This window comes from Eretmochelys imbricata, chromosome 1 (genome assembly GCF_965152235.1).
Source record: "Eretmochelys imbricata isolate rEreImb1 chromosome 1, rEreImb1.hap1, whole genome shotgun sequence".
Lineage (NCBI taxonomy): Eukaryota > Metazoa > Chordata > Testudines > Cheloniidae > Eretmochelys > Eretmochelys imbricata.
In genome coordinates this window covers 333,559,187-333,572,928 of record NC_135572.1, presented here as the reverse complement: position 1 = coordinate 333,572,928, position 13,742 = coordinate 333,559,187, and the positions used below count along the sequence as shown (strand labels likewise).

At 48.3% G+C, this 13,742-nt stretch overlaps 1 protein-coding gene across 4 annotated transcripts in view; it reads left to right on the top strand.

Annotated features, from left to right (window-relative positions):
* The first annotated feature begins 9,466 nt into the window (after nucleotides 1–9,466).
* Nucleotides 9,467–13,742, top strand: part of PUS7 (pseudouridine synthase 7) — a 46,853-nt gene continuing 42,577 nt past the window's right edge. The window contains exons 1-2 of one of the 4 annotated variants that reach the window (XM_077835649.1): nucleotides 9,665–10,062; nucleotides 12,453–12,481. In XM_077835649.1, coding sequence (XP_077691775.1) covers nucleotides 9,665–10,062; nucleotides 12,453–12,481 — 427 coding nt within the window. Of the gene's footprint in view, nucleotides 9,483–9,664; nucleotides 10,063–12,357; nucleotides 12,378–12,452; nucleotides 12,536–13,742 lie in introns of those variants that run through there. The other 3 variants (XM_077835633.1, XM_077835639.1, XM_077835624.1) reach the window with 3 other exon arrangements.

Sequence of the window (13,742 nt, the reverse complement as noted above, 5' to 3'; positions counted from 1 at the left end):
GACTGGTGCTGTGTTTGCACGTGCAGAGATGATGGACGTCTTACGGTTGGCTTGCCCCTAGATGGTACCGTACGAGTCGGAGGCAGTGCCACAGCCTGCAGTGATGCTGGCTCTGTGAGGGCGATGAAGTCTCATGCTGCTGCGAACGTCTCCGGTGTTGACGGAAGCCGGGGCTCAACCACAGTCCGGGTCGGGGAGCCTGTGTGCACTGGACTCAACGGCTCCTCTCTCGGTGCCGGAGTCAATGGCGCCAATATTGGCGCTTGTACCCTCAGTCGGTCTGGTGCTGGACGTGACTCTGAGGATGGTATAGGAGGTGCTGGTGACTGTTGAGGTGGGACAATTGTCTCTGGCTTGCGCTATCTCTTCTGGCCCGGGGATGGAGAACGGCACTGGGTCACTTGTACTGGCTGTGGTGCCGGAGAGGTCTGGTGCCACGGGCCTCTTTCAGAGTCCAACCGCAGTGCAGTACCTGATGCTGCCGTCGGGGCGCTGCGCACCGAAGCGCCCGGTGCCGGAACTTGGCGTGCCGATGGAGGGTCCGGGCTAAGGACCGCCTCCATAAGGAGCTGCTTGAGTCTAAAGTCCCGCTCCTTTTTGGTCCCAGGTCTGAACTCCTTACAGATCCTACACTTGTCAGCCTGGGTGAGAATCCCCGAGGCACTTCAAACAGGAGTCGTGGGGATCTCCCGTTGGCATAGGCTTTGAGCAGGCTGAGCAAGATTTGAAACCCGGAGCCTTGGGCATGAGCCCAAGCGGCGGGCAGGGAGGAGGGGAAGGACCCCTTCCAACCCACTAAATTGAGTCTAAACTTATCACTATCTCTAAAACTACTGCAACTATAGGTTTCAGAGTAGCAGCCATGTTAGTCTGCATTCGCAAAAAGAAAAGGAGTACTAAGGTGCCACTAAGTTGAGTCTCCTTTTCTTACTGCAACTATACAACTATCCACAGTTCCAAGGACCGTCACGGGTGGTAAGAAGGAACTGAGGGGGCGCTGGGTCGGCAGGGGTATATATCCAGCGCCATGAAGGTGCCACTCCAGGGGGCTCCACAGCTGACCCACCGGGTGTTGCTAGGGTAAAAATTCTCCAACGATTGTGCACGCGGCATGCACACACCTAATTGGAATTGATATGAGCAAGCACTCGAAGAAGAATCAGTGGATTTTCTGTCCCTGGAGCCTGTGTCTGGGAGCCCGCATAAATCTGAGCTGACTCTGGGGCATGGTTGAAATTTTCCAGCAGAACAGATTTCCATCAGAAAACTGTTGATGGGGCTGGGAGGAACCATATCTACTTTTGTGTCTGTATCATGCCTAGAATGACATGTCCCTGATCTTGACTGGGGCCTCTGGGCACTTCAGAATGTAAGTAATAATTCATAAAAATAATACTGAAGATTTTTGAGGTTCATGGCTGTGCTTAGCATTATGATCCCCACTGAAAAAGAAATAAAGAGAGCCTCCAACACTCTGGTTCTTCCCTATTACTGCGCAGAGAGTGGGCCTCTGGTAGCTCATTTACCCAAACCTTCTCCCTCGATGGAACTGAGAGAAACCAGACTGAGGAATCCTCTCGTGGCCCACTTTCCGCCCACCCTCATCTGCTGAAATAAAGTCCTGGAAGTGAAGCCTCTTGTTTCTGTCCACTATAATAAATGGATCTGTATTCACCACGTAACTAAAAGCCTCATTTGAAATTAAAATAAAAATAATTTGAGATGATTAAGAAAGTTTTTATTCTTATTTTGTGGTGTCCTACATTCAGGGTTTGAATAATATTAAAAGCTTCGTGACTTTGGGAAGAGCATTTTCCCAGTTGGTCCTCAATGGGGATGCCCTGCATCCAGACGCTTGTCCTGGACTGGGTACTGAATCCCTGGAATTGGGCCTTAACGAATACAAGAAAAATAACTATGACAGCAGAAATACTAACACGCGAAAAGGAAAACAAACTTCAAAACTCTGAGACATGGAATTTGAAAAGAGAGATTAAAATTGAAGAGACACTTGTTTAAAGAAGACAAAAAGCTTTTTGTCATTAAAAAGGACAGCCCAGATTTCAGATGCAGCAAGACATGGAACTGATATAACAGAAAATGTTATTTAGATTATAGAAATTAATCCAGCAGAACTTTAAATATGATGGACTGATAATTTTCTTGTGATTCTCAATTGAGATCTCTTTCTTCCACATCATGTCTCATATTGGGTACCTGACAGGAGGTCTATGAAGATTGGTAGCGATTCATGTTCTGTAATATACTTAGGGTTTTTTTACATTTATCTTTTCTGCAGAGTTCTTAAAGTTATTTTGCTAAAGTAAATTATGACAAACGGCTGGAATTGGAAAAAGATTATTACCAATTACTTTCTCATGATATAGCTCACTGATCACTTTTGCATCATGAGTGCATTTTCTTAAGTCTGTTCCATACATATTAAGACAGATTCTCAGCCCTGTTACAGCTACTCTGTTCCACTCCAGTGGTGCAAAGCAGCTGTAAAGCTACCTTAACAGCACCTTGAAAATTTCCCTTGTGTAAGGGGAATACCTGAATGGTGTGGTACCAGTGTAGTGGTTCCTATATGCCCCTTTCCATTCTGTGGTGCAGGAGGCATGTCAGGGGAAAAGAGGAACGGTCATGGCATCCTTAGGAGCCTCTGGCAGCCAATTAAACTTAGAGCAGCTGTTCCTAGTTGAGTCTGAGGACCAGCCCAGCCTTCCAGAAACCTAAGGATCAGGGATCCTCCACCACTTAGCTATACAAAGTATAGCATACAAATTATACAAAGTCTCAAGGATCTGGCTTATTGATTCTTGGCATAGACCAGGTCATTCCTTTATGATCTCATTTTATAGAAAACACTTTAATAATAGAAGGGGAGCTCTAAACTCCCTTTCGTGAGATTATTAGAAAACTGACATCATTAGTTATTTGTATTGTGGTAGCCTCTAGAGCCCTCAATCAGGTGTTGGGCTCTGTACACATATATAACAAGGACAGTCCCTGCTCCAGATGGCTTACATCTAAGTAAATGGTAATGGACAACAGGTAAACATAACCAAGAGTCAAGGGAGCACGTTAACAGTGAGATACAGCAGAACACTTCTTTTATGAACTAACTGGGGATCAGGCAGTTAATAAAATTGAAAAGTTCAGAAAATGTAACATCTCAAACTTACAATAGGTCCTTAAGTTGCTGTATGGTGCCCTGCATTGCTTTCTTTTTGTCTTTCAAACCACTGCAAAGTGATTTCCAATGCATTAAAGGCATCGGAATGTGAAGGGATGTCAACTTGGTCTTCATCAACATCACTTGGCAAAGCAAACTTTTTTTCTTTTCCATTGGGAAAAAGGGTTTGTATAACTGGTCATTGGTAAGATTGGTGTCTGTAAAATCAAGGTTCTATTGTAATTATGATTAGTGTAATAAGCAGAAGTCACAGCACACAAGCCATTGCCAAGAGTTTTGTAGGCATCATGACAGAGAGGAATTTTAAGGAGGGATCTGAAGGAGAACAAGGTAGCAGCTTTATGGATTTTTAATGTGAAGTTTCTTCCATGCATACAGAGTGGCAGAGGAGAAAGCAGGAAAGTGGTTGAAGGAAAACTGGACAGATGGTCAAAGAAGGCCTTTCTGCAGCATTCAACACTGTTGATTGTAAGATACTGCGGTCTTGCCTGAGAGAGGTAGCCAGGGCCATACACTAAAATGGTTTGAGTTCTTCCTGGAGAGATGAACCCAACAAACAGTGATGGGAAACTGCACCTTCATCATTAAACCCCTCCCTTGTAGAGTCTTGCAAGGATCAATTTTCTGTTCCTATTCAACATCTACATGAAGTCACTAGGTGAAAACTGGCCAGACAACATGGATTCAGGTGACAGCAATATGTAGCTCACACGCAGCTCTACTTACCCTTCACCACATACAACTATACCATTACCACCAAGGTGGCTCTGTGCTTGGATGCGGGCAGCTCATAGATGAAGAACTGCTGACTGAAGCTGGGCCCAAGGAAAACTGAGGTGATACTACTGGGGAGATAAATATAGTTTGAGGAGTTAGCAGTCACATCTCTTTTGGGGCCTTTGATTGAAGATACATACCCACAATTGGTCAGGTCAGTCAGTAGCTTAGGAGCATTCCTTCATTCCTCACCAATGCTAAGCTCTCACAAAGCAGCATCTGTGAGTAACACTTTGTACCATCTCTGGTTGTCTAGGAGACGCCGTCCCACCATGGCAAACAATGACCTGGCCTCATTCACGCCTTTTGTCACCTTTGGCTGGACTCCAGCAATGTAATATGCCTAGGCATGAAACCTTCAGTTGCTTAGGGAACTCCAACTGGTGCAGAACACTGCAGCGTGTCTCTTCAGCAACGTTGGCCACCACAAACACACAGAGGCAGATTAAGATGTATTGGGGCCCTTAGCACAAAGAACATGTGGGGTCCCCCACACCCTGGAGGCCCAGGAGCACCAGAACTGAGCGGTCCAGGACCACGCTCCCCCCCACTTTTTAGCCTTGGGCGAGTGCAGAGTGGTGGGGGCAGGGGCTGTGCTTCGCAGCAACGGAGCTGATAAAGTGATCAGCTCCCCTGCCACAAGGCCCAGCCTTTTGCTAGTAGTGCCACCAGCCTTTTCCCGGTGCGGGGCTGAGGTGGGCCTTCGCCCCTGACACCACCCAGCCCCTCCTCTTCCGCCCCCAAGACCCTGCCCCTTGGCAGGCCAGAAGCCAGAGCTGGGAGCCACCCAGGGAGCCCAGATCACTGTGGGTAGCCCCAGACCTTCCACTTGCCCTGGGCAGCGCACCTTGTGGGGTGGGGACATGGGCATGGGGCTGCTCTCAGGCCCCCTGGCCCCCATCCAGGGCAGGTGGAGGGTCCAGAGCTTCCCACTGCGGACTGGACTCTCTGGGCAGCCCTTACCACTGCCTGCCTTGGCCAGTGGAGCTGGGCCCTGGGGGCAAGAGGGGAAACAGGGGGCAGGGCCACAGTTCCGGTCCCCCACTTCTACCTAAGTTCCTGTTGCTCCTGTTGGGGCCCCCAAATTGGCACGGGGCCCATGCGTTAATCCATCAGTGCAAACACATCAGACTTGTCCTCTGCTCCCTACACTGGCTTCCCATGAAATATCAAATGAAGTTCAAGGTCTCAGTCCTTACCTTCAATGCATTCAATGGCCTAGAGGCTCAGTGTCTCTAACCTATCAGCTAAAGCTCTGGGATGAAGACTGTGATTGACAACACTACTCCTCTGGCACCATGAAACTTTCTACAACAAAGGTAAAGCTTGTTTGTGCAGGAGGCAGAGCTTTTTCAGGGGGATGGCCCAGAATTGCAGACTCAATTCCACCATAACAAACCTCACTACTTTCTGCTCTAAGTACAAGGCATATATCTTTGACCTTGCCTTCTCTAACATACATAGAAGACCATCTGTATAAATATTATGAAACAAATAAATATATATATAAATTTTTAAAAATTATAACAAAAAAATTCCACTGCATGCACTTCTGCACATGGGGAGAGGATGAGAGAAAAAACGTGTCAGATATCAGTCATGCTGCTTAATGCACTACTGGAAAGTACTTAGATACTATTGTGATGAACATACGTAAGAACCTATACAGAATAGAAGGCTGGCATCATAGGCAAAGTGCAGACAGAGATCAATGGCTTGATAACAAATAAAAGATGATAGGGTGAAGGTATGCTGTGAAGGGCCTTAAAAGTGAAGACAAATACAGTAGTTTGTGTCTGATGCAGTGAAAAGGGGAAGAAGTGGAGAAAGGCAAAGAGAGGAGTAATGTAGTTGGCTTGACAAGCCATGAAGACGATCTTAGTAGCAGTACTTGAAACAGGGTGGGGGCGGGGGCACGATGACATTTACCGAGGCCAGAAAAGAGGATGTATTTAGTCCTGTCCATACTCTCAGTTAACACAACTTAAAAGTAAGTAGCATAGTTTGCATCCACATGATGCAGTTTTTGAAATGGTATTCAAATCTTTCTAATTTAAACATGATTTATTTCCCTTCCAGTAAATGTTAGATACATCTGATATGGTTCCCAGAGGGCCACTGTAGACAGTGTAACCGATGCATGGCCACCCATGACTGACTGACCATCCATTTCTCATATATTTCTATTGTGGCCCTCACCATAGTATCTCTGTGCTGAACAAGTTAAATTAGATCTGCCTGCTGTCTGTCTGTATAGGGCTACCTAGTGGAGTCTGGACATTATTTCTTCTGGGTTCTGGAAAGCTCTACTTTATTATTATTATTTTCTTGACTGGTTATACTGAGAAAGCTTTAGCAAGGAGTTGGATCATGCAGTGTGTTGCACTGGTGTGAGGGGTGGTGGAGGAGGGAAGGACAAGGCCACACTGCACTTTAAAACTTATTGAATGACTGCCTTCTGTTGCTTGGGCAATCCTTTGGGGTGGAGTGGCTGGGTAGCCATAAGGCCCCCTCACCGCGTTCTTGGGTGCCTGGGTGAGGAGATTATGGAACTTGGGGAGGAGGGCGGTTGGTTACACAGGGGCTATAGTAGCGGTCTGTGGTCCTGCTGCCTTTCCTGCAGCTCAACCATATGCTGGAGCATATAAGTTTGATCCTCCAGCAGCCTGAGCATTGACTCCTGCCTTCTTTCAGCAAGCTGGCACCACCTACCATCTTCAGCCCGCCACGTCGACTCGCGGTCATATTGTGTTTTCTTGCACTCTGAGATTGTCTGTGTCTACGTATTTTGCTGTGCTCTGTCAGTGTGGGAGGACAGCATGAGATCAGAGAACATTTCATCACTAGTACGTTTTTTTTTGCCTTCTAATCTTCGCTAGCCTCTGGGAAGGAGAAACATATGCAGCTGGTGGAGGAAAAAAAAAGGGAGAGTGATAGTTAAAAAGACACATTTTATAGGACAATGGGTACACTCTTTCAAGGCAAACCTTGCTGTTAACATTACATAGCACATGTGCTTTCATTACAAGGTCACATTTTGCCTCTTATTGAGGGTATGCTGGTTTGGTGAGAGAGATCACTCACGCAGGGCCAGGCAGTAGAATTCAGCTTGCAGACAGCCACAGTAAGGCACAGTCTTTTGGCTTCTTTAACTTTCATAACATGTGGGAATGGTTTCAAACAGCAGTGCCCTCATTTCCCATATGAAGTAGCCATTGGGTTGGCCATTAAAAATGGGTTGGCAGTTTAAAAGGAGGGGCTGCGGTTTCCTGGTTCATGTGCAGCAGAAACCCAACTAACCCTCCCTCCCTCCCTCCACCCCCAATTCTCTGGGATGATGGCTTCACCCCTCCCCCCAACCGCATGGTTAACAGCAGGGAAGATTTCTGTTCAGCCACAGGCAAACAGCCCACCAGGAATGGGCACCTCTGAATGTCTGCTTACTAAAACCACCCTATTTCAACCAGGTGACCATGAATGATATCACTCTCCTGAGGGTAACACAGAGAGATAAAGAACGGATGTTGTTTGAATGCCAGCAAACACCGGCACAATACACTGCAATTGTTTGTTCTGCAATGATTCCCGACTACGTGCTACTGGCCTGGTGTGGTAAAGTGTCCTACCATGGAGGACAGAATAAGGTTGCCCTCCCCAGAAATGACCGCTTTTTGCAAAGGCTTTGGGAGTACATCCAGGAGAGCTTTATGGAGATGTCCCTAGAGGATTTCCACTCCATCCCCAGACACATTAACAGACTTTTCCAGTAGCTGTACTGGCAGCGAATACCAGGGCAAATTAATCATTAAACACGCTTGCTTTTAAACCATGTATAATATTTACAAAAGGTACACTCCCCCGAAGTCATCTCCGCCTTCACGGTCTGGGAGTCTGCCTTGGCTGGGTTCGGGGGTACTGGGTCCAGGTCCAGGGTGCTAAACAGATCCTGGCTGTTGGGGAAACTGGTTTCCCCGCTTCCTTGTTGTGAGCTATCTTCCTTGCCCCCAAAACCCGCTTCCATGTTGCCTCCCACTCCTTGGAGTGAGTCAAAGCACAGGGCTGGGGTAGTGGTGGCTGCACCCCCTAGAATGGCATGCAGCTCATCATAAAAGCGGTATGTCTGGGGCTCTGAATCGGATCGGCCGTTTGCCTCTCTGGTTTTTTGGTAGGCTTGCCTGAGCTCCTTAATTTTCACGCAGCACTGCTGCGGGTCCCTGTTATAGCCTCTGTCCTTCATGCCACTGGAGATTTTTTCAAATATTTTGGCATTTCGTCTTTTCGAATGGAGTTCTGCCAGCACGGATTTGTCTCCCCCTACAGTGATCAGATCCCGTACCTCCCGTTCGGTCCATGCTGGAGCTCTTCGGCGATTCTGGGACTGCATAGTCTCCTGTGATGACCACCTCTGCATGGTGACCTGTGCAGTTGAGCCGCGCTGGATGAACAGGAAATGAGATTCAAAAGTTCACGGGCCTTTTCCTGTCTACCTGGCCAGTGCATCTGAGTTGAGAGTGCTGTCCAGAACAGTCACAACTGAGCACTCTGAGATAGCTCCCGGAGGCCAATACCGTTGAATTGCGTCCACAGTACCCCAAATTCAACCTGGCAAAGCCATTTTCAGTGCTAATCCCCTTGTCAGGGGTGGAGTAAAGAAATCGATTTTAAGAGCCCTTTAAGATGGAAAAAAGGGCTTCGTCGTGTGGACGGGTGCAGGGTTAAATCGAGATAACGCTGCTAAATTCGACCTAAACTCGTAGCGTAGACCAGGCGCTGTGTGAGGCGATATCTTTTATTGGACCAGCTTCTACTGGTGAGTAAGAGACGCGCTTCCAAGCTTACACAGAGCTCTTCTTCAGGTCTGGGAAAGGCACTCAGAGTGTCACTGCTAAGTACAAGATGGAACATATCGTTTAGTATAAGTAGTTTACACAGTCCCTTGAAACATGTGTTAACTCCTTATGCCAAACAATCTGTTCTACCTTGTATTTAGCAGTGACACGGAGTACCTTTCCCAGACCTGAAGAAGAGCTCTGTGTAAGCTTGAAAGCGCGTCTCTTACTCGCCAGTAGAAGTTGGTCCAATAAAAGATATCACCTCACCCACCTCATCTGGACTGAGAGTTTTCCCACTGACTTTAGGGGGAACTGGACTGGCCCTTTAGCCAGCACGCTGCACCGTGCTCACCTAGTTTTGCACACAGCTTCATCCATGGGGTTAAATTGTTCAAAGTCCACCTGCTAATTCTCGCTCATGCCAATGAGACCTTCGAAATCTTTCGCGCTGTTGAACAACCTCCCCTCCCCGCAGTGCGCTGCAGATCCACTGTGCTGGCTAAACCAGTCCCACAAAGCGCCAAGGCAGGAAAAGGCTCTGACTGAATCCGATTGGCAAGAGTCAATCCTGGAAACGGGTCTCACAGACACACGGTCCCGCTGCAGCTCTGACAAGGCCGCCAGGATGTTCCCAGCTCCCCGCGCCGCCTGAACGGGTAACAAAGAAACTGCAGGTGGGAGCATCTGGGGATGATTTATTTGCCTTTGTCCCAGAGCTGACGCGCGGGGGGGGGGGGGCGGGAGACGTTTTTAAACAAGCTGGAGGAGGGGGGAGAAGAAGGAGACTGTAAGTGTCTCAGGGAAACGCACGCAGCACAACCCTTCCTCCGGGGCGGAGCGGCTCTGCTGCCTCGAAATGGCTGCAGCCTGCCCCAGGAGCGGAGACGGGGCAGCGCTGCGCCTTGTTTACCCTGGCCCAGCCGGCTCCTTGCAGCAGCGGCGTCCGAAGGGCAAGAGGCCGAGCTCCGTGGGAAGAGGGCGGGTGTCCGCAGGGGGCTGGGCTGATGACACTGAGAAGGGGGCCGTGTCCTGCCTGCGCCCTCCCCCGGCTCCGGACTGGAGCAGCAGTCACAGACGCGCGCTCCGGTCCAGGCCAGCCGCAGCAGCAGCGCCCTGGCCTGAGGCCGAGCCCAGGGCGGACACGTGCGGCAGCCCCGCAGCTCCGGCCGGGGACCCGCTCCATGTTGTTGACTCCCTGCGGCCGCCGCCTCCTGCCGCTCGCTCTCCCTTGCCGGCGGCAGTGGCAAGCTCCGGGTAAGCGTCCCCCACCGCCGCCTCGCCCGGCCTCGGGGCTGCCTGCCCCGCCGCCCGCGTGGGAGCCGGCGCGGCCCGGAGGGCGACGCTCTCCCCCCAGCCCCGCAGGACTGTTTACCCGACGCGGGAGGAGCCTCTCCCCGCTCCTGCAGGCGCGCAGCCGCCTGCCGTGGTACGCTCTGGGTGGCTCCCAGACTCCTCTCGTGGGGCTGTGGGCGAGAGTTTGTGCCCGGTTTCTTCATCGGGGTTGGGCGGGCACATGGATGCCCCCTTCCCCCCCCACCAGCTGCATTGGGTGGCACTGCCACGTGGTTGCGCAGGAGTGGAAACAAATGTGGCTCAGTGAATTCTAAGCTGCACCCCATGGCTGCCCTTCCCTTCAGTGTGGAGACTTGGCCCACAGAGTGCGGACAGATCCTGCCCTGTGCTCCTCCGTGGCCAGGGCTAGGTTAAAACAACTCTGCTACTCCAGAATGTAACTGCCTCTCGAAAAAAACTTCCCTCCCCCCTCATTCGGCTCCTTGCTGTAACCCCTCTTCTCTTGTGTAAATTGCCTATATAGTGCTAGGGCTCAGCGGCCTCAGTTTAGATCCCCTCTGGAATCAACCCTTCTTACCTTATTTTCCTTCCTCCCTTGAGTCCTTGATTTCTCTCTCTCCCCACTCCCCCCCAGGAGTGCATCCTGGCTCTTTTTGATCCAAGTGGTTTCCAGAGCATGGAGAATTGCATGCTGGGATCTTTAGCAACTTGCATCTCTGTAGAAAAGATTAACACAACTGAACTCACTTCTGTTTTATAAAATATACAGGCCTGCTAACAGTAATTCCAAACAGTGGGCCCCCACACATGCACAAGCCACACCCGCGCAGATGCGGTCGGCCTGACATTTGGGCGGTGCTGCACCTGTGCTAGCTGGTGCCCAACGAGATGCTAGGCATGCTCTTTTGGCGTGATTAGGGCTTCTATATGCCTGCCCAGTAGGGTTGCCAACTGTCTAATCACACAAACCCAGAGACCCTTCCCCTGCCCCGCCTCTTCCCTGAGACCATACCCCTGTCCTGCCTCTTCTCTGAGGCCCTGCCCCCTGCTCACTCCATCCCCCTTCCTCTGTTGCTCACTGTCCCCCACCCTCACTCACTTTCACCAGGCTGGTGCAGGGGGTTGGGGTGCAGGGTGTGGGCTCTGGGAGGGAGTTTGGGTGCAGGCTCTGGGAGGGGAGTGTGGGGGGGGTGTGGGCTCTAGGCAGAGGGTTGGGGTGTAGGAGGGAGTCGGGGTTGGCGCTTACCTCAGGCAGCTGCCAAAAGCAACTGGCACACCCCTCTCGCAGCGGCTCCTAGGTTGGGAGCCCAGGGGGTCTCCGCTCGCTGCTGCCTGCAGGCACTGCCCCCGCAGCTCCCAATGGCTGCAGTTCCAGGCCAACGGGAGCTTCGGGGCGGTGGCAGCGCCCGGAGACCCCCTCCCCAGGGGCCGCAGGGACATTGGCCGCTTCCAGGAGTGGCGTAGAGTGTGGGCAAGCAGGAAGCCTGCCTTAGCCCTGCTGTGCTGCCGGCAGCGGCCCTTTTAAGTCGCCCGGGCCCTTGGGCAATTGCCCCCTTTGCTCCTCCCATCAGTGGGCCTGAAAATATAGGAGTAGCAATTGTGCACCTGGCAATTTTGCCATGTTCCCCTTAGTTGGGCAATATTTGGGCCATCCCTGCTAAGTATAACGTTTAAATTATATGGATTGCACACTGTTTCCTGCAGTTGACTGAGGCATCTGCTTCCTAGACTCTCCTGTATCGTTGTACCATGATACCATTTACTGTCTCATCTAATTTCCTGCGTCATTTGACAGAGAGCCTGCTCTGTGCTTTACATATGAATGTTAAAATTCTTCATTTTATCTCTTTAAAGTTCAGTCTCCATAAAACTTTGGCCTCTACTGAAATTGCCAACAAGGGTGCAGGCTCTGTGATGTGGACACCAGTCCACTGGTACCTGGACTAAGACAATCAAACAGCTGTCAAATAGTAACAACCTTTTCTCACTAGTGACCTGTACAAGTGAAAGACTGTCTCTGTCTTAATCACTTTTGAGCCATCTAGTCCCTCAAGTAATTAATTTTTCAAATATTTTCTCATATGGTGGACAGCATTTTCCAATTGGTATTTGTTTGTCCCCTGTTCTTAGACTAGGGAATCTATGATACCTGTCTAAATCTCTAGTTACTGCGGGGTGGGATTAGAAACACCTAACACACACTTAACAGACCAACAGGTCGACTTCCTTTGGCAGGCTTCCCAATGGATTGTAGCCCTGCAAGGTTTCAGTGCATTGTAAGTGATGACCCCCCCCACCCCCTGCCAGGAGGGTGGAATCTGTGTTAAAAGACATGCTCTTCTCTCTTACAGATACCTGCAAAAGCCCTGCCGTGTAAATGCTTGGTAGTTGGAGGGGTTTGGGATGAAAGGGGAAAGGGAGCAGCTTTTCTGTGGTAATCAACTAAAGCTAAATCAATATCAGCCTCTCTTAAACCTATTTAAGAGTACCTATACAAGGAGTTTGCACCAATTTAACTACATCAATTTAGAAACCAGTTTATTAAATGGATGTAATTTCTGTTTGTAGTCCAGATATTAGCATTTCAATCTTACAGAAAACTTTATTTAAAAATAGTTTTAATGAGAATTTTTAAAAGGTATAATCACTTCTGTTGGTTATGATTTTATAAAAGCTTTTTATAAAGTTTAAATTTGGGACCAGATTGAAGCTGATGTTATCCACTGAAAGGTATGAAGAAATACAAGGTTTGGTAACTCTATTTTGCTTGCTTTCTTCCATTCTTTCCTTTAGTGGTCTTATTCCTTTGGTATTATTTATTATTATTTATAGTTTTATAATAATAATAAACAATCCCTTTCTTGTTTCACTTTTGTTGTTTCTTCATTCTTTGTTTTATTCATTAGTTCTTCATTTTAGTTGATTATTTTAAATGTTTGTAAAGCAGCTTTCTCTCTGATTTATTTGTAACTTAATATAATCCTTTTGGTTGTTTATTTTTAGAGCAACATTTACATTTGGAGCTAAAGAAAATTTTAAAATTAACTAGGGAAAAACAAGTAGTGGCTGGAAAAGTGATTATTTTTCATAATAATTGTTTCATAATTATTTTTTCATAATAATAAAAATTTCAGAGTACTTATATTATGCATGGCTAGTTCTGGTCAGTTTCAGGACAGCTGACAATTGAGTAGGTGACAAGATGTATCTAGCCTGTAATGTTAGTCTTCCTTAAATTATAGATTTTTAAAATTTTCAAGTGGGAGATGTTATCTAATGATTGAGGAAGTTTCTAGAAGATTGGTTTGTGCCCTGACTGAACTATTTGCTGGCAACAAATGATTTTTGTTCTCTCTTCAAAAATCTATGTGTATATTGTTGGGGTGATATAGGGAAGCAGGTATTGTGTCTGTTCTGTGTACAGTTGTGGGAATTTTGATCTGCAGGGCTATTAATCTGGCACCTTTGACAAGCACTAAACTCTCATACAAATCCCTTAAAAGAAATAATAACTACAAACAATCAATCAAAAACCCTTAGTTAGCCTTGCATTTGGTTACCTGCTGCAGATTCTGCAGTACTTGAGCAAGTTAATTTATTATAGGCTAGCACTGAGGTCAATAAAGGTCCACATTGGTGTG